This window comes from Meriones unguiculatus, chromosome 17, assembly GCF_030254825.1.
Source record: "Meriones unguiculatus strain TT.TT164.6M chromosome 17, Bangor_MerUng_6.1, whole genome shotgun sequence".
Taxonomy (NCBI): Eukaryota; Metazoa; Chordata; class Mammalia; order Rodentia; family Muridae; genus Meriones; species Meriones unguiculatus.
The window spans coordinates 93,501,903-93,521,016 of record NC_083364.1 but is presented as its reverse complement, the minus strand read 5'-3'; the positions used below and the strand labels follow the sequence as shown (position 1 = coordinate 93,521,016).

Genomic DNA, 19,114 nt, shown 5'->3' with positions numbered 1-19,114 from the left:
CTCGAACTTATTATCCTTCTGCCTCTACCTCTCACATGCTGGGAATGCAGGTGTGTGATGCTGCATTAGGTTTTGTGCAGTGCTGGGGAGTAATATGGTCTAGGCAGGCATGTTACCACCTGAGCCACAATCCCAGCCCCATATTGTATGGGTTTATTTGATTTGGAAAATGACTTAAATTTGGTATCTTTTCTTGAGTTGCAGCATTTACCACAGCCTTTTTAATTTAGTGAAACAACATTTGTAAGTACTCTAAGGTCCTCCCAGCCTTGTAATGTGATGTCACTCAGAGTTTCTGTGACTCATTGGAGATGAGGCTATTAGACAGCGGTAGCACCTTACGCTTTGTTAGAAGCCAGAGCACTGGAGACCCAGAAAAGAGGTTTGTGGAGGTGTGAACCAGAGAGTGGGCTTTTTAACTTTTTGTTCTGTTTTGCTTTACTTAGTTTTTTATTATAGAAAATATTAAGACTGTAAAAGAAAGTCATTGTAACAACACCTCTCCCTTGCTACCTGTCATCTAGCCTCACAAATCTTTTGTTCCATTTATTTACTTTGGAACAAGGTCTTGATAGTTGAGGACCCACTTCACCCCCAATCCTGCCTCTGTGTTCTGAATACTGGGATTATAGTTGGGAGCTACCACACCCGACTTGCTTTATTTTACTGCTATTGTGTTGTGCAAATCATGACCTGACCAGTCTGTTTATATTCTGTGGACCATTTCCTCCTGCCTTTAAGGTAGGAAAGGCCAACTACTAGATACTGGTTTCTTGGTTTATTCAGTGATCTACTTAAAGCTCTGCTTGTACTGCCTGTTTGTCAAGCATGACTTCACTTGCTACCTGGAACAGAATGACCTGGAGAAATAGCCAAAAAATAGGTCATTGCCCTTAACAACCTGCCAACTGCCGCATATGCTTCTGTAAAGTCTCGCCTGCCCATTTGCTCGCTTGCCCACTCGCCTTGTGGTTTTAGAGTAAAGTGAGAATGTGAACTGGACTTGGGATCAAGACCTTTTTGGAATTGTCCTGGCCTTGTTCATCTGTAACATTGCCTTTCTTCCACTCTCACTGATGTCAGAGTGTGTACTACAGAGAAACTCCTACAACACTTCTACTGGGTTTTAAAAACAAGTTACATCTATGTAGTAGGTAGCCCTCCACCCATGCCCTTTGTATGGAGTAGGTGGCCCTCCACCCATGCCCTTTGTATGGAGTAGGTTACCCCCCCCCGCCCACGCCCTTTGTATGGAGTAGGTGGCCCTCCACCTGTGCCCTTTGGAAAATGTTAGATAGTTTAGGCTGCTCTCAAGGTTTTGTTTGGTTGGTTGGTTTTGGTTTTGGTTTTTAGAGACAGGGTCTCTGTGTATCCCTGGCTGTCCTGGAAATCACTCTGTAGATCAGGCTGGCCTCAAACTCACAAATCTACCTGCCTCTGCCTCCTGAGTGCTGGGATTAAAGGCATGTGCCACTACCACCTGGTTGACAGGTCTTAAATTTGAGGTTCTTCTGCCTCTACTGCCCAGATGTTGGAATTACAAGCCTGTATCAGCTTGCCTGGGTCTCTCTTTCTTTTCACCTCACCCTTCCTTTTTTGTTTTTTGGAACAGGTCTCACTGTGTAGCCCAGTTTACCCAGAACTCAGCCCAAATCCCAGTATGGCCTCGAGCTGAGGCAAACCTGCATGCTGGGATGGCAGTCTTGAGCCATCAAGCCCAGGGGAACTGGCTCTCTCCTTTACCGTGTGCACCCCTGGGGTGGAATCTAGGTCCGTGGTCCCAGAGGCGTGTTTATCTGAGCCATCTGGCCAGTCCTTTGTCTTTTTCTTTTTCACACAAGATCTCATATACCCAGACTGGCTTTGACCTTGCTGTGTAGAGCTTGTACTACTTTGCTTGAAGTGTGCAGTGCTAGGGATTTAGACCAAGGGCCTCATGAGCTCTGCTAACTAGCTGCGTCCTGGGCAGTTTCTAGGTCTATCTGTTAGTTTGCTCAGTAAAAGAGTTTGGAGGCCTTCCACGGATTTTTGAAGTGAACTGTGAACTGCCCTAAACGTTAAGATCATGTGGTTCTCTTATTTAATCACATAAGCTATAACAACAGCCTTCGACACTGGCTGCTGGTGAGTGAGCCTCTGAGCACTGTGGGATAGAAGAGCGTGGGGCTGTTCAGAGAAGGCACCTGCAGGGAGCCAGGGAGCATCAGTTAGTAAGGAGGGCTGCTGCCGGGTAGTGATGGTGGAGGAGGAAATGGGCCATCCGCAAGAAAGCTCACCTTACTTCAACAGTCTTACTCACACTTGACTGGATGTTTCACACCGTCAGTTGCAAAGAAGAGGTAAACCAAGGATGCTTATTTTTATAGTCTAACATCCAAAACACAAGAATGGAAGTGCTGTTTCCTTCAGATAGTGGGGAGGTAGGCTCTTGAGGAGCAGACACTGTGAGTTCAACGTCCTGCCCCCTGGGGCTCTTTGCAGTTTTTTACAGGTTGGTGGATAATGATCGATGCGGCGGTGGTCTATCCTAAGCCTGAGCAGTTGAACCATGCTTTTCACACATGTGGTGTGTTTTCCACACTGGCTTTCTTCATGTAAGTGTGAAGTGATTCTCAATTCAGCATTGCCTTTTGAAAAAATAGTCTTCCTTAGCCTTACATGTTTTTTGGGTTTTTGAGACAGAGTTTCTCTGTGTAGCCCTGGCTGTTCTGGAGCTCACTCTGTAGACCAGGCTGGTCTTAAACTTACAGAGCTCTACCTGCCTGTGCCTCCACAGTGCTGGGCTCAAAGGTGTGCACCACTATTACCCAGACTTTAATGTTTTTTAAAAACAACTTGTAAACTTTATTGATAGTCTCTTCTTTAACACGATGAATTTATTTCACTTTTATTGAAAGTCTTTTTTAATAAAAAGTTAAAAAATACCCACAAAAGGTTTCCAATTATTTTGTGTATTGGAATGCCTGACAAACCTTAAATGATCTAATCAAAAGAAACAAAGCCTCAGACTAATTTCAATTGAGTCAGTCCTGGCCTCTGTCTGGATCTGAGCAGACACAGTCAGAGAGCACAAGCGGAGATAGCAGTGTTCCAGGGTGCCTAGAAAGGTGACACAGTTCATGAAGTCTAAGGTGCTGCTGATTTCATTGTAAGATATACTGGTTTTTAAACACTGCCAAGAAAGAAAAAGTGGGGTGAAGAGATGGCTTCTTGGTCCAGGGCACAGGCTGCACTTACAGGGGACCCTGGTTCAAGAAATGGCTCATAACTGTCTGTGACTCCTGTTACAGGGAATTTGATGCCCTCTTCTGCTTCCACAGGCACCAGGTGTACCCAGTACACCCAGTACACCTGGTACCCAGGTACCTGGTACACCAGGTACCCAGCCACATACTTGGGCAAACACCCCCACACACAAAACAAACAAACAAACAAACAAATAAATAAAATGGGGAAAGTCTACTTTTTGGAGCTGACAAATATTATAATCCTCAAATACAAAAGGAGGTGGTACATGATCATCTTACCACTGCCAGAAAGATGTGACTAAACTCTGCACCCATTCTCAGTTACACAAAAGAAAGAGAGACTCTTGGGATGGCAAGTTGGCTCAGCAGGTGAAGGTGCTTTCTTCACAAGCCTAGAGCCCTAAAAAGGTAGAACCCATATAAAGGTAGAAAGAGACCCAACTCCCTAAAGTACTTTACACACATACACACACACACACACACACACACACACACACACACACATGCAGGCACACAGGAATGGTACATGTTCAAGACACAAATGCACAAGTACTCATGCTCACACATAAAAATTAAAAAAAAACTTTTTATTTTTGAAACAGGGTCTTTTATGTAGCTCTGGCTGTCCTGGAACTTGCTATGTAGACTAGAAGGTTTATATTATGAAAGATAAAACTGATTACTACCCATTTAAGCTACAAGTAAGCACCCTTTAGAAGTAAGACCCTTCTATTAACCCACCTATCTCTCTTCCTCCCTCCCCCATCCCTCTCTGTTTAACCCACAGCATTGGGTATACTTAGCATGTGCTTTGACACTCCTCTATGCCACAGCCCCTATTTGTTCTTTTTTGTACGTTTAAAAATACTTTTTATTTTAGTCAGTGTGTGCAGGTGTTTTGCCTCAGTGTGCAAGTGTGCACCTGTGTGCAGCACCCGTGGAGGCCAGCAGAGGGCATTGGAGCACCCAGAACTGGAGTTACAGATGGTTGGGCGCCACCATGTGGGTGCTGAGAAGCAAACCTGGATCCTTTGGAAGATCGGCCAGTGCTCTTAACCACGGAACCATCTCCAGCCCCACCTATTTACTTCTTTATTATAATGGGATAACTTTTTGTTATCTTTTTAATTAATTCTTTATTAAAATGGGATAACTAACACTGAGTCATCTGTGGATACATGAACAATATAGGTAAGGAAATGAGAAGCTAGCTGTGGCGGCTCACATCTTTTATCCCAGCATTCAGGAGGCAGGGCAGGTCTCTGTGAATTGGAAGCCAATTTGGTCTGTGTAACAGGGCTACACAATGGGACCCTGTATCAAAAGAAATAAAAAAGAAAGGGGGGTGGAAGAAGATTAGCTGCTGTCTCAAAGTCTCTGGAACAAGTGATAATCCAAGTGTGTTTTCTGGGTGTGCCTTAGTGGAAAACAAAAAGAATATTTCTATGTACTAGGATTTCTGTGTAACTACTTAGCTATCAAAATATTAACTCTAGTTACGAAATAGTCTGTTTCCCTTCTAATTGATATGCAAGTACCTGGTATGTTTCCTGACATGAAAGCTCACTGGCTGGTCTTGTGCCTTTCTAGGATAAATGCTGTGTCCAATGCACAGGTGAGAGGAGACAGCTACGAGAGCGGCTGCTTAGGAAGGACGGGTAAGAACTGAAGCTGCAGAAGATGAGGACGAGGCCAGAGAACAGCAGGCCCTCCTCAGAGTCTTCAGCCTTCAGTCGATTTATGTGGAATGTTTGTCTGAATGGATGTGCACTGTGTGCAGTACCTGATGCCAGGGAGGCGAGAAGAGGGGGCTAGATCCCTGGGACTGAGGTGTGGTGCAGGAGGCCTCCCCAGCACAGAGTCTGAGGTCTTTGCCGGCAGGTAGTGCACAGGAGATAAGGAGTCAGGAGATGGTCGGGAATTTATCAGCTCTGACTGTCTAGCAGCCAGGTCGCTTTTGTGGCTCTGACTTCTGGAAATCAGGCTGCTTCTGTGTCTCTGACTAGCAATCAGGTGCTTCCTTATTTATACAGATTTCACAGAACAAAGATCTAAGTGGTACAGAGTATTGCTTAATTTTTTCATTACATGTCCAGAGTTACAAGTTCAATGATAATCCAAGTGTGTTTTCTGGGTGTGCCTTAGTGGAAAACAAAAAGAATATTTCTATGTACTAGGATTTCTGTGTAACTACTTAGCTATCAAAATATTAGCTCTAGTTACGAAATAGTCTGTTTCCCTTCTAATTGATATGCAAGTACCTGGTATGTTTCCTGACATGAAAGCTCACTGGCTGGTCTTGTGCCTTTTTAGGATAAATGCAAACAATTAGAAAATACAAACGGGGCTGGAGAGATGGCTCAGAGGTTAAGAACACTAGCTGTTCTTCCAAAGGTCCTGAGTTCAATTCCCAGCAACCACATGGTGACTCACAACCATCTATAGTATGATCCGGTGCTCTCTTCTGGCATGCAGGGATACATAAAGACAGAACACTATATATATAATAAATAAATAAATCTTAAAAAAAAGAAAATACAAACAGAATAGATTTTATTTATTATTATTATTATTATTATTATCCCTATGAATTCAATTTAAAGAATCTAAAGAATGTTTCATCTAAAGCAACTAGTTGGAGAGCATTCCAGACAAATAGAAAATATTTAAACAGGTCTTTTTATGAATAGCAAATAGTAATATCAGACTTCTTTTACTATATGTTTCATTATCTACACTATAAAGTAGGAAAAGTTTATTTTAGTCAATCTAACTTATTTACTGAATTTTATTCCTCTAGAGGTGCATCCTGTATGATCCCCTAGCTTTAAACTCCATTTTTAGAGAGCTCTAAGCCTATAATAAAAAGCCCTTGACTCTGTAACCTGTTCTCCTGGCCAGTCAGGGTATGCCAATTATCTCTGTTTACCCTGCACCAGTTACACTGTTTGACTTTGCTCAGGGCAGACACCCCAAGAAGATTCCTGGAGTAATGGCCTCATCTAGCTATGTGCTTATCTGTGCTTAATGGTCTCCAGGGCATTAAGCCAGATAAAGTTAATTTTAGGATTTTTTTCTAAAAAGACTCAGACATAATTTTCTCAGGGAAAGATATAAATTAAATCATAATTCAAAAAGTCCCCAATAATGGAACACATAGAGACCAAAACCCAAGTAGATAGAAGGACACCGATTATAGCAACCCACTCAGCTTTGCTGGAACGGTGTCAAGCAGCTGTGCCGGCTTCATGACTCTCACCATTTCCAGTGGATATGGGTGTGCCAGTATGGACAGCTGTGAGCTGCCACGCGGGTGCTGGGAACTGAACCTGGGTCCTCTGCAAGAGCAGCCGGTGCTCTTAACCACTGAGCCACTCTCCAGCCCTACAACTTGATTTTTAAGATAGAGTTTCTCATTGATCCCAGAGTTCATCAGTTTGGCTGGAAGTGGGCTGCAGGGATCCACCTGTTTCCATCCACCCAGTGCTGGGGTCACAGGGTTCTACTGCACTTGGCTGTTTACTGACATGTAGGTCCTCATGCTTGTGCAGCAATCACGTGGCTAACTGAGCATCTCCCAGCCTGATCTCCCTGATTTCTCTGAGCACATGCGGTAGAGCCACCCACACTTTGGGTGAGGCTTCCCGTCTCAAGGAGCCTCATCGAGAATCACCCTTACAGACGTGTGCAGATGCATTTCCAGGGAGATTTTCAGTCTCATCAAACTGACAGCCAAGATTAGCCAGCACTCCTGTTTTGTAAAAATGTGTCTGATCCACTTGAGCGTCCAGAAATTGTCACTGAAGTTCATAACCCGAGGCTGGAGAAATGCTTGTGCCCTGAACCTGTCAAGACTGTGTGCTGCAGGTCGGCTTCCTCATAGCCACAAAGCGATGACGTCTGCTGTGAAATGGTTTGGGTGTGCTGTAGAAGCTTGCCACTGGGTCACCCTGGTCCCACTCCCCTCTGCTGACAGGGGCCATCTGATTCAATCATTTGATCCTGGACACAACAAATGACCTTTCAGTTATGGTTTAATAAGCCAATTTAGTGAAAGAATTGTCAGTGTCATTTGCCCAACTCCCTCAGCTAATAGTTTCTCTAGCAGTAAAGAACTTTTCTTCTTTTCCTTTTCCAAGTTGTCTAACCCTTTTAGCCTTTTTGTTTTGTTTTGGTGTATGTGTGTGAGTGTGTGTATGTATGTGTATTTGTGTGTGCATGTGTTTACTCTTCATGCAGCTAAGTATTGTAGGAAGAACGCACAGAATACACACTAAGTCAGCCATGAGTGCTGCATGTCTGTAAGATATTATGGTGCTTTCAGACTGAGCACAGTTGTGAAGGCTCTTGTTCACACAGGTGCCCGAGTCTGGCTCTTCATTGGTTTCATGCTGATGTTCGGGTCCCTTATTGCCTCCATGTGGATTCTTTTTGGTGCATATGTTACTCAAAGTAAGTGTGCTTTCTCCTTTATGTTACAGGTGGGTGTCGTGTGTGGCTGGGTCTGTCTGCTCCTTTCGGAGTAAATATTAATGTGATTATTGAATTAGTTAAAGTCTTCCTCTGTGTAAAGACACTAATGAGTAAAACCTGCCTTTGTGTGTGGGCTGGCCTATAGGAAATCCCAGCCCCTAACCAATGCAGACCCTCTGGCCATCTCTAGAGTTTCTGAATGCCTTCCATTGGGCAGCTAAGTTCTTAGAGTAGAGGTCCACCCCCTGGGGGTTACGGTGATAAAGAGAGAGACTGACACAGGTTTGTTGCACTCATTCCTTATACTGCATTCCAAACTCTTACACTCAGAATATGGAAAATCAAGCTTTCCTTTACTAGTTTGCAGTGAAACCTGATCTAAACAGATGTGGCTCATTGTGGTCTTTATCACATTTATTCTGTGTATTCAAGGCATTTTGTTGCAGGAGTGGATTTGAATGAAGTGTATTTGGCTGTGGAATGCTGGGCCAGACCCAGCTGGGGGTGCTACAAACATCAATTACTTCTTAGTTTGTTTCCAGACTAAGACCTCAGAAGTGGAATTCAAAGTAGAAAGACAGCACTAGGGAATGGCTTTGCTTGCTTCATCTGAGAAACAGACAAACTGTTGCCAGTTTCTCTAGTGAAGATGGGAATAAGCCACCATTCCTGTGCAGGGTCGGGAAGCTTTGTACAGGTCCTCTCAATCCTGAAAAGCAGCACCCAGCGAGCAGCTTCTCAGTTACAGCCTCGTTTCATCTCACCAGAGTGCTGTTATTTATAACAACAACTTCCGTTTAGGTGTACACTGAGCATCTCTAATCTGATTTGAGACCCAGTGCTCTAAAACTGGAAAAATTCTGAGCTCTGACCTGACACAAGTCTGGACATCAACCCCTGACCTAGTGTGATAGATTGCAACCAAAACAGGTGTACTAAAGCCATTCTGTGACGTCACTGTCCAACTGTGTGTAAAGGTACACATGTGCCATAACTTAACTTCATGTTCACACTTGGGGCCCGCTCCCAAGGTATGCACACGCAAGTCTCCCCAGATCTAAAAACTGAGACCTACTCCCAAGCATTTCAGATAAGGTATCTGCATCTGGTCCACTATTGGCCCAACTACTGTTACAACCATACAGGATAACCCATTTAATTCCCACAACCTGTGGGGTAGACACTGTTAGAATGCCCATTCCACAGACGAGAAAATTAAGCCCGTGAGATTTAGTAATCTGCTCAAGTTAGGATTCAACACCAAGAATTCAGCTCACACTTGGAGCGCTCCAGCTAACCTGCTGTTGTGATTTTTCTATGCTCTCAAAAGCTTGAAATATAAACCAGCTTCTTTATCAAGGCCTGTGGTTTTTTACATTAATAATTACAGCTCAACAAAATTCCTATCTTCCTTCAGTCAGGAAAGGAACACGATGGTTCCTTTTGTATCATGGGTGGTTTGTATGATGTCACCTAGGAGTTCATGGAATAGAATAAGTCAGCAAATTTAGGCAACCAAGACTGTAGCCGACCACCCTCTTTATCTCTGTCAGCCTCCCAGGCAAAGGAGTTTTGCTTTCTTGGCACTGTTCTGTTTTTGAGACAGTGTCTCCCAGCTTCCCAGGCTGGCCTCGCTGTCTCCTGGGCTGTGTGGTCCTGCAGCCTCCACACAGCTGCGAGCACAGTGCCAGTCCTAGCGCCTTCCGTGTGGCCTGAGCCGGTTAGGTCAAGAGAGGGCAGTGAGCCCATTGACCTTCATCTGAGTAAAAGAAATCTTCAGTTTCAGGGAGTGGAATGATTTGTTCAGTTGTGATATCTTAGAGTCGATGCACAATGTCCTGTGTTCTGGTAACAGGGTCGCTCTGAATAGCAAGGGCGGAGCCATTGCCTTTCCTCTAATCTGTTTCGCTTTGTGTGTACAGATATTGATGTGTATCCGGGACTAGCTGTGTTCTTTCAAAATGCTCTTATATTTTTTAGGTAAGTTGTCTAATTTCCTATTCTGTATTTTTAAAAAAGATTACTTTTATGTGTATGCATAAGTGCCTGTGTGTACATATGTGTCCTGTGTGCATCCTGGTATGGTGTCTGAGGAGGCCTGAAGAGGGCATCATCCCCAAGAACTGGATTTTGGAATTGCAAGTGTGGATGCTGGGAACTGAACCTGGTTATATACAAGAACAGCAAGCACTCTTCACTGCGGAGCCATCTTCCCAGCTTCAAGTCCCTAAGTTCTCATTCGCACCTAAAATGTTTACAGAAATGGCAACAACATCCTGAAAGTGGCATGGCCATGGAACATTAGTGAGAACTTTTAGCCAGGATCCAGGTGTGTGCCAAGACGGTGGCCGGTCATCCAGATGCTTTTCCGTGTTCCCCTTCCGGTGCCCATTACTGCTTAAATAAGTTCCGAAGCTCCTCTCATTTTATAGTGAGACAAGCTCAGAGCTCCTGAAAGACACAGCAAGTAAATGCAGAGCAGGAACTTAAATCCGGATTGTTGCTTTCATAGCTTTTTCTTTGCTTAACAAAAATCATGCAGATTTATAAGAAAGAAAAAGGAGCAGGTAAATCTGTGACTTAGAGGACATCCTGGTCTACATAACTAGTTCCAGGTCAACATAATGAGACCTGTCTCAAAAAAAGAAAGGGAAAAATGCTATATACAGAACCTGGTAGGACTTGAGTTTTCTAGTGTAAAAATAATAGCGTTAAAAATATTTCTTAGAAGAAACTTCTCAAAAGCCTCTTACGTGAGATCTGTATGCTGTACTTTTCCAAACAGACATCTGTTGATGTCACATGGGTGTTTTAGCTGTCCACTTACAGAATTACCTTTCTGTCCAAATCAGAGGAGCTCAACATTGAAGAGCTTTGTTACTGGCCACTAGTTGTAGCAATATGGCTACCTGTGATGCAGTTTTCTTCATATTTTTATGTTTGGGGTTTGTCGTATTAAAATGTGGATTTATAGATTTCATAAAATTCAGACTTTCCAGCTAACATTTCTTTGAGTATTTTTCTGTCCATCTTGTCTTTCTTCAGTTCCAGGTACATTTATAGTAATCCTAGGTGGTGGCTATGCCTGCTGCTGCTTCTCTGCTCATCCTTCTCCCCCTTCTCCCCTCCTCCTGCTCTGACCCCTTCCTCCTTCTCTTCTCTTTCCCTCCTCTACCTCTCCTCCTCCTTCTCCCTGTCTTCCTCTTTTTGTTCCCCTTCCCCTCAACCCTCCTTCTCTTCCTCCCCTCCTGCTTTCCCCTCCTCTTCCTCCTTCTTCCTCTTCCTTTTGCCCTGTTTCCCCGCCCCCTACCAATAATATAGGGTCTTTCTGTGTTGCCTGGGCTGGCCTTACACTCCAGCAGTCCTTCCCATAATCCTCCTGCCTCAGCCTAAACATCTAGGAATAGAAGAGCCATTGTGCCCAGCTCTTACATTGTATTATACTTGTTGAGGCTGCTGCAGCTTCATGGCTCCCTGCCCTTGTGTTTTGCTTTTCCATTGCCTTCTCTTCATGCCCATGTGGAGAGTTTCTAGGGTTCTGTCTTGAGGCTCCCTGGGCTGAACTTCTTCTGTGTCCAAGTGGACTGCCCACTTCAGACACTGTATTGTCAGTCCCTAGCTTAGGTCTTCTGGTGCCGGTCCTTAGCATGCTTGCATTTCCGTTCTCGTGAGTACCCCGACTGTTTATAGCCTTTGTGATGTTCTTATTCAGGGCCTGTGCTGTTTTATTTATTGACTATTTTTATTTATTTCTCTGTTTGGAGTTATTCTTTTTAATTTGCAGCTTTCCATGAAGTTTTTTGGGATTGTAGTTTTTGGTATTCTGTTCTAGTATTTTTGAATCAAGTTTCATGTGTAGTGTGATTAATCTTGTGTGTCTGGGCCTTTAAAGGATCCCCAGTTGCTGGTCAACTGGCCCATTTGGAATTCTTAGGCCTTAGAATTGCTTGAACCTGTGACCTTCAGTGTTGGTTGCCTTGGATTTCTGAGAACAGGAGAGGATATAAAAAGCCAGCAGAGGCTGAGAGAAGAGTGATAGGAGAAGGCAGTTGGTACAGAAGATTGTTAGGAGACAGCTGAGCCAGGAGAAGCTGAGCTGAGCAGATAAACTAGAACAGTTCTTATCGTCTGGGGGTGCTAGAATTGAAAAAGCTTGGAGAAGAGAGTGTTTAAGCACACTGCTGAGGAACTGAGGGTAGGAACAGTTAGGAGAAATGTTTGAGGGGGCTTGGCTGTTACCTGGGAAGAATGGGAAAGAAATTAGACTCAGGAATTCATTCTCTCTCCCCCTCTCCTTCTCCCTCTCTCTCTTTCACTCCCTCCCTCTCTCCTTCTCTCCCTTCTTCCCTCCCTCTATCAGTCCTTCTCTCCTACCTAGTGTTAGGGGATTAAACCAGGGGGATAATGGATGGGAAAAAGAAGAATCCAAGTAGCAAAGACCTAGGACAAGTAGGTGCCCAATGTGGTGCTGTTGGAAGGAAGGAAGGAGGGAAGGAAGGAAGGAAGGAAGGAAGGAAGGAAGGAAGGAAGGGAGGGAGGGAGGGAGGAAAGAAAGAAAGAAAGAAAGAAAGAAAGAAAGAAAGAAAGAGAGAGAGAGAGAAAGAGAAGAAAAGAAAGAAGACATATCCTACATTCATGAATCCCAGGCTATTCTCAAGTTCACTATAGCTGAGGGTGACCCTGAACTCCTGATCTTCCTGCCTTTATCTCCCAGGTGCTGGGCTGATGGCATCAAATCCTCCTGATCCATTATGATAGACAGCGTGTGCCACTCCTTCACAGCATATGTCTGTGGTTGGACTTCGGCATGCATCCCTCGTATACCTCATTAGGCTTTTTGTTCGACAAGGAGCATATTCATTCACTTAGACTCGGCCACATTCCAGCACTTACCCAGAGGCCTGGTGTATGCCAGTGTTCAGCCTACAATAATCTAAGGGATGGAGAATTACGTCTGGTCTGTTTCAGGATGTTTCTGTGACCATAGCACAGATAGAGGTGCTCTTTGAGCTATAAAGTATCCTGTACTCACCAACCTCCACAAGGTAGCCTCTTCCTTGAACACTTCCCTCTGCAGTAGCTGTGGAGGCCTTATATAGGTGTTCTTTACCCAGACAGCACCGTGCATCTGCTGAACAAATTGGCCACACTCCTCAGCAGCACTGCTGAGCTCACATTTGGTCTTAGACGGTGATCAGCAGTAGTGACCTGCCATCAGAGCCATGGAGGAAGTGAACCCTGCCGTTCTGTTCATGTCCCCTCACAGCTTTACCCATCTCTTTCTAGCACCCTGATCTACAAATTTGGAAGAACTGAAGAGCTCTGGACCTGAGATCACCTCAAAAACCACACCTTCTTGTTGTGTTTTATGCATAGATAACTTTTTATCTCTGGTATAATTTTCATATTGCCAAATGGAACAGATTGTGCACTTAGTGTTTTATTTCTTCATAGTTTGGTGCCCCAAGTTTTGAATTGCTTTTGCAAAATGTCTGTCTTGGTTTTTTGCCAACTACATGAGTTAATCTATACATAATACATAATACTGAATGTCAGGTTTTTTTATTCCCAAGACTAGATTGGAATGTGTCCCGAGTCAGGCTATGCTGTCTTGATGTTCAGAGATAAACATTCTGTCTTGGTATTTCTGATGTTTGAAAGTGTGCAGAACACATAGAGCCCCATCTCTAGAAGAAGCACTGAGCTGTTAGAGAAGGTATTTCTGCCAGGTGTAATTTATTTTGACTTAGAAATGAGATTTTTTTAAAGGAAGAAATGTTTGTGCTTATGTATTAAAGAACTGGACTTTTTATATGAAGGTTTTTTAAATGCCCAAAGGACTAGTTTGAAAGCCCTTTTTAAAAAGAATTTCTCTGATGTGACTTTTATTTGAGAAGGGATAACACGTTCTTTCGAGGTCATGTGAAAAGACGGTAGGTGGCTGAGCAGTTTCCAGCTTCCCCAAGCAGCGTCAGTGTCCCCAGTTGTCTTGGAGAGCGCACCAGCCTCTGGCACTGCACACTCACAGCGAGTGACCCTGAGACAGGTGCAGCCGGTCACAGGAGGTGGACTAGCTAGTTAAAGACTTCTTCCCAAAGGCCATCATGACCTCGCGAGAGCCAGACACTTGGCTCACTTAGTTCTTGGTCCTTTCTGCTGTAGTTCTCGGGCTTTGGTGGCCAGCCGCTGCAAAATGTAAGTACCGTGTGCTGAAAGGCCGCACTCGATGCTAGGAGCTTCTTTGCCACCCCCGAGAGCTGCACTTTCCCCATGTGTACGTCTGTGTACCTCTCTTTGTTAGAAAGATTTTGTGTTGCACTTTTAACCCCAGAGGACTTCTATAAAACTTTGCTGTAGAACGGTACCACCGCCGGTAGCGCACGCAGCTTGTGGCGCAGGCCTCGTCACTGAGCTGCCTCTCTGAGGGGCCTCTAAGCCCAGCGAGTGAAGAAGCTGTGCATTGCTGGGCGTCATCCAGACGGCTCTCTCCTCCTTGCTTGCCTGTCAGTCCCCCAATGCCAGGCGTGTCTTGCTTCCAGCAAACTAGAAAGCTAACCACATGTTTCCACTCTTAGAACCTAATGCAGTAAATATTTCCTCTTGCACGTGCTGTACAGTTAGGTGTGCTGGGGGAAATGAGCCATAAACCCTGGCTCTGTTCATTCTTCACTGTCCAAGAAACACTCATAAACAAGGAGAGAGAATATCCTGCTACAACATGCTAATCTCGAGGTTTATGAAGGGTAGCCCTGAGGACCGACAAAAGTGGCAATGGCTTCTTTTCTATTCATGAATTTTGTTTTAATTGTGAGCAAATCTATTGATTTCCTCTGTTGTTTCATTAAATGAGACATGATGCTAGTATCCTGTCACAGATACTGACTCAGTAGAATCCTTGGCAATCACTAAAATGCACACAAATCTCTTAATAAAGGTCTCACTGTTACTCAAGCTCTAGACTGCTGAATGTGAGTCTTTTCTATGTGGGCCATATTGTCAGAGTGTCTTCTAGGCCATCCTATGTGGGCCATTGTCAGAGCATTCTATAGGCCATTCTGTATGGGCATTGTCAATGTTCTGTAGGCCATTCTCAGATCTTCACTGTGTTACTGTTTTGGTTGTTTTGAGACAGGAACTCACTGTGTAGACCTGGCTGCCCTGAGACTCAAAATGTAGACCTTAAACTCACAGAGATTTGCCTGCCTCTGGCTCCCAAGTGCTGGGATTAAAGGCATGGATGACCACACATAGCCTGTGTTACTGTGTGTGTGATGTGTGGGTGCACATATGTGTGTGTCTGTGTGTGTGTGTGTGTGGCAGCCAGAGGTCAGCCTCAGATATTCCTCAGGAACTGTCCACCTTGTTTTTTGAGACAATTCCTCAGTAGGACCTGGGGTTTCAGAAATTAGATCAGGCTGCTGTTCAGGGGTAGGAACCCTGCTAGCTCTGCTGGCCAGTACTAGATTGCAGGCATATGCCATTGTGCCTGGATTTTCACTTGGGTTCTGTGGCTCGAACTCATGCTTGCCTGGCAGGCTCTTCCCAACTGAGCTGTCTCATCATTAACTTTTCTATTGCCACTGATGAAGACACACAGATTTTTCCATTATGTGTTTTTTTTCCCATAGATACTGGTATGCTTAAACAACTGAATTTTGAAAACCGAAAGACTGATGGTATCAAACCACATAGCTTGGCCTCTTAAGTAGGAAACTCAGGAGTGTTTGAAATAGACAGGTGGAATATGTTCTCTGCATTTCTCCATTGCGGAAGAAATAGTCCAGTCATGTCAGTTTAGGATCACTTAAAATATACTTATTTTTATGTGTATAAGTATTTTTCCCACATGTATGTATGTGAACCACATGTGTACCTAGCACCAGAAGAGGCCAGAAGATGGTGTCAGATCCTCTGGAACTGGAGCTACAGATGGTGTGGGCAGCTCTGTGGGTGCAATGAACCAAACCCGGGTCCTTTTGCAAGAGCAGCAAGTACGCTTTCCTGCCGAGCCACCCCTCCCACTCCAGCATTATTTTTACTACTCATTTTAGAGTTAATCATTTCCTAGGAAACAATCTCAGCCATTCTCAGAAGTTTATCCCAGTTCTTCTGTGGACTATCCTGAGTACTCTTGAATACTCTTCTGATTTTAAATTGTGAAAGTTTGGGCTCCTTTTAGCATTATTTTTGTGTATGTGTGTCTGTCTATGTGTATATGTGTCTTGTCACTCTGTATTTGTGTCTATGTGTCTGTCTGTGTTTGTGTCTATGTGTGTGTCTGCCTGCCTGTGTAAGGCAGAAGATTACTTGTGGGAATCAGTTCTCTCCACCGTATGTGACCTAAGGCTCACACTTAGGTCTGAAGGCTTGGCAACAAGGACCTCTCCCCACTAACACTAACTCATCTCACTGGCCCAGTTTTAGACATTTGAATCTGAAGTGACAGGCTGTTACTCTGTAGGAGTATTATTCAAGGCAAACTCTATAAGCAGTGAGGTGTGTTGTTGAGCACAGTTCAGGTTCAGTGTGCTGTTTCTGTAGGAGTTCCTGCACTGCATTGTTTGTTCAGATGGAAAAGGGTAGACATTATCTTAGGGTTTATATTGCTGTGATAAGAGCAAGTTGGGAGGAAAGGGTTTACTCAGCTTACACTTCCACATTGCTGTTCTTCACTGAAGGAGGACAGGAACATAAACAGGCAGGAACCTGGAGGCAGGAGCTGATGCAGAGGCCATGGAGGGTGCTGCTTCCTGCCTTACAGAGCCTAGGACACCAGCCCAGGGAAGGCACCACACACAATAGGCTGGGCCCTCCCCCATTGATCGCTGGTTGGGAAAATGCCTGACAGCAGGATTTCGTCAGCTGAGGCTCCTTTCTCTCCAGTGACTCTAGCTTGTGTCAAGTCGACACACAAACCAGCCAGCACAGACACTGAGTAGTTGAAAGAGAAGTTCCTGTTTTGGGGGGTGTGCTGGAGTGGTACATGCTCAGTATGTCCTGGGCCACTGGGCTACAACCACGACGTAAGAATCATTTACATCACTCTGTAAGGAGAACAGGAATTGACAGTTGCTGCGGTTGACAGGCCCAGTTCCTTTCCAAGAATTGCTGAAGGAAATGGGATATGTTTATTTCATTGTAGAATCATTTTTCACCTTACGGAAATGATCACACACTTTTTTTATAGCCTATACCCATTTTCTTAGAAATAGTTTTTATTATGTTTTTGTTTTATTAAAAATAATTTCTTTGCACAGACTGTTTAGTATTTAAAGAGTTGCCACTTTTCTTTTTCTTCCTTGACTTTCATTAATGCTTATACTTTCTAGGTATTAACAAATGGTGTGGTATGTATACACAGGGTACAAAGTAGTGCTTTTTGTTTTGTTTTGTTTCTGTTTTTCATGACAGGGTTTCTCTGTGTAGCCTTGACTGTCCTAGAACTCACTCTGTAGACCAGGCTGGCCTCGAACTCACAGAGATCTGCCTGCCTCTGCACCCAAAGTGCTGGGATTAAAGGTGTATGCTGCTATGCCCAGGCTGTAGTTTTTTGTTTGTTTGTTTTTTAAAGAACACATTGTGAAATGATTAAATGAAGCTAAACATGTCACCACAACATCCTCACATGTCCTCTCCCTCTTTTCTTCCCTTAAGAAGGAAACCTTGGACTTGACACTCCAAATATGTGCACATCTAGATTTTCTCCCTAGGTTGGATCTCAGTCCCAGTGGACACTGGTTTAGAGAATCCCAAACCATTGTCCCTAGAGCAAGGATAAGAGTAGGTACCCAAGAGCTACAGTGTCATCCTTAAGCAGTCAGTATTGCTCTGTTATTTCACCTTGTTTAACAGATACTGTTGACATGTTACTTTAGACCCGATATTATAACCTTCCTGCAGCTATAACACTAGACAGCAGCTGACCTCAGCCCTCGGAGGCTACACCAAGCTCCAGCAAGAGCACAAGTGCAGAAGGCTTGTCAGCAGACAGGCCAGACTCTTGTTCCACCCTGAGAACCAAAGTGAGGCAGAAAGAGCCGTCTTGCCCACCTGCCTCGCCAGGTGACTTAGATTGCTCTACACGTATCCCCAAATATTGATGCTGGGGTCACAAGCACATCTCAGCAAGTGGATGAGCTGGCCAGTGCAGGTCTGTAAGGAGGGTGAGCAGCTAAGGAGGGCGCGGCCTCCTCACAGGCAGTTCCAGCATTCCTATGCCAGGGTACCACTCTCCTCTTTTATGACTGCGGTTTGAATCACCCGACTTCCGGGTGGCCCCACACAGATAGCTGTGGGAACAGTGCGTCCCCCTCCGAAGTTCCCTCTTGGGTCCAGGGAGGTCAGGTAACTCGCTGGTGACTCAGACCTTCATGACCTGCTTTCACTCAGCTGCACTTCTGAGCTGCTCCTGTCTACACTCAAGGAAACATGATGGACTGAACTAGTTTAACCATTTTTCTATTTCCCCTCTGTGATTTTTTTTTGTGTGTAGTAATTACACTCTATAAAGTGTGTATTGTGGGCTAGGGGCTAGGCTCTGTTAGCCTCAGGTGGTAATGTGTTTGCCTTGAAAACAAGAGACCCGACTTCAAAACCCACTCACCCCCCAGCACCCAAATTAAAAAAAAAATTTTGGTGGGAAGTTTGCACTGGGGTGATGGACACAGGTGGATTTCTAGAGCTCTGGGCTGGGCTAGCCTAGACTAATTGGTGAGTTTTGGGTCTCCAAACTGGTTTCTGAGGGATGACATCTGAGGTGGGCCTCTGGGCTGACACACATGTATTCACAAGTACACATACATGTGGACACACGTGGACTCACAATTCACATGTATGCTTTCAAGCAGGGACAGTTATATAGTGGTTTCCACACTTTGTTTCAATTAATTTTTTAAAAATATTTTAAAATTGTGTTTTGGGGGGCTGGAAAGATGGCTGCTCTTCCAGAAGTCCTGAGTTCCTGCATGCCCCAGCACTCACATGGTAGCTCACAATCATCTGTAACTCCTGTCCTAGGTACTCTGACCCCTCTTCTGACCTCCAGAGATACTGCATGCACATGCTGAGCAGACATATATTCAGGCAAAGCAGTCATACACATAAAATAAAAATAAGACTTTAAGAATTAGGTTTTTGGTTTGCTTACAAAAATGTGTTTTATGGTGACATTTTTGTGCATAAATAGACTTTTTACGTTTTTGTTAAATTTATTTATTCATTCATTTTACAACCTGATCAAAGTCCCCTCCCTCTTTTCCTCCCTCTTCTCTGCCCCTTTTCCTTAGAAAAGGGGAGCCCCCAAAACCCACCCTGGCACAGCAAGTCTTGTTAGGACCAAGGACATCCTTTCCTACTGAGGCCAGACAAGGCGGTCCAGCTAGGGGAAAGTGATT

At 44.4% G+C, this 19,114-nt stretch overlaps 1 protein-coding gene across 2 annotated transcripts in view; it reads left to right on the top strand.

The window, feature by feature from the left end:
- The window catches only part of Tmem50b (transmembrane protein 50B), a 32,757-nt gene extending 18,085 nt beyond the window's left edge, over positions 1-14,672 (top strand). For both annotated transcript variants that reach the window (XM_021628615.2, XM_060370737.1), the window contains exons 3-7: positions 2,482-2,594; positions 4,839-4,906; positions 7,608-7,700; positions 9,644-9,701; positions 13,008-14,672. In XM_021628615.2, the coding sequence (XP_021484290.1) occupies positions 2,482-2,594; positions 4,839-4,906; positions 7,608-7,700; positions 9,644-9,701; positions 13,008-13,053 (378 nt within the window). In that variant the 3' untranslated portion in view covers positions 13,054-14,672. The remainder of the gene's footprint in view (positions 1-2,481; positions 2,595-4,838; positions 4,907-7,607; positions 7,701-9,643; positions 9,702-13,007) is intronic.
- The last annotated feature ends 4,442 nt before the right edge of the window (positions 14,673-19,114 follow it).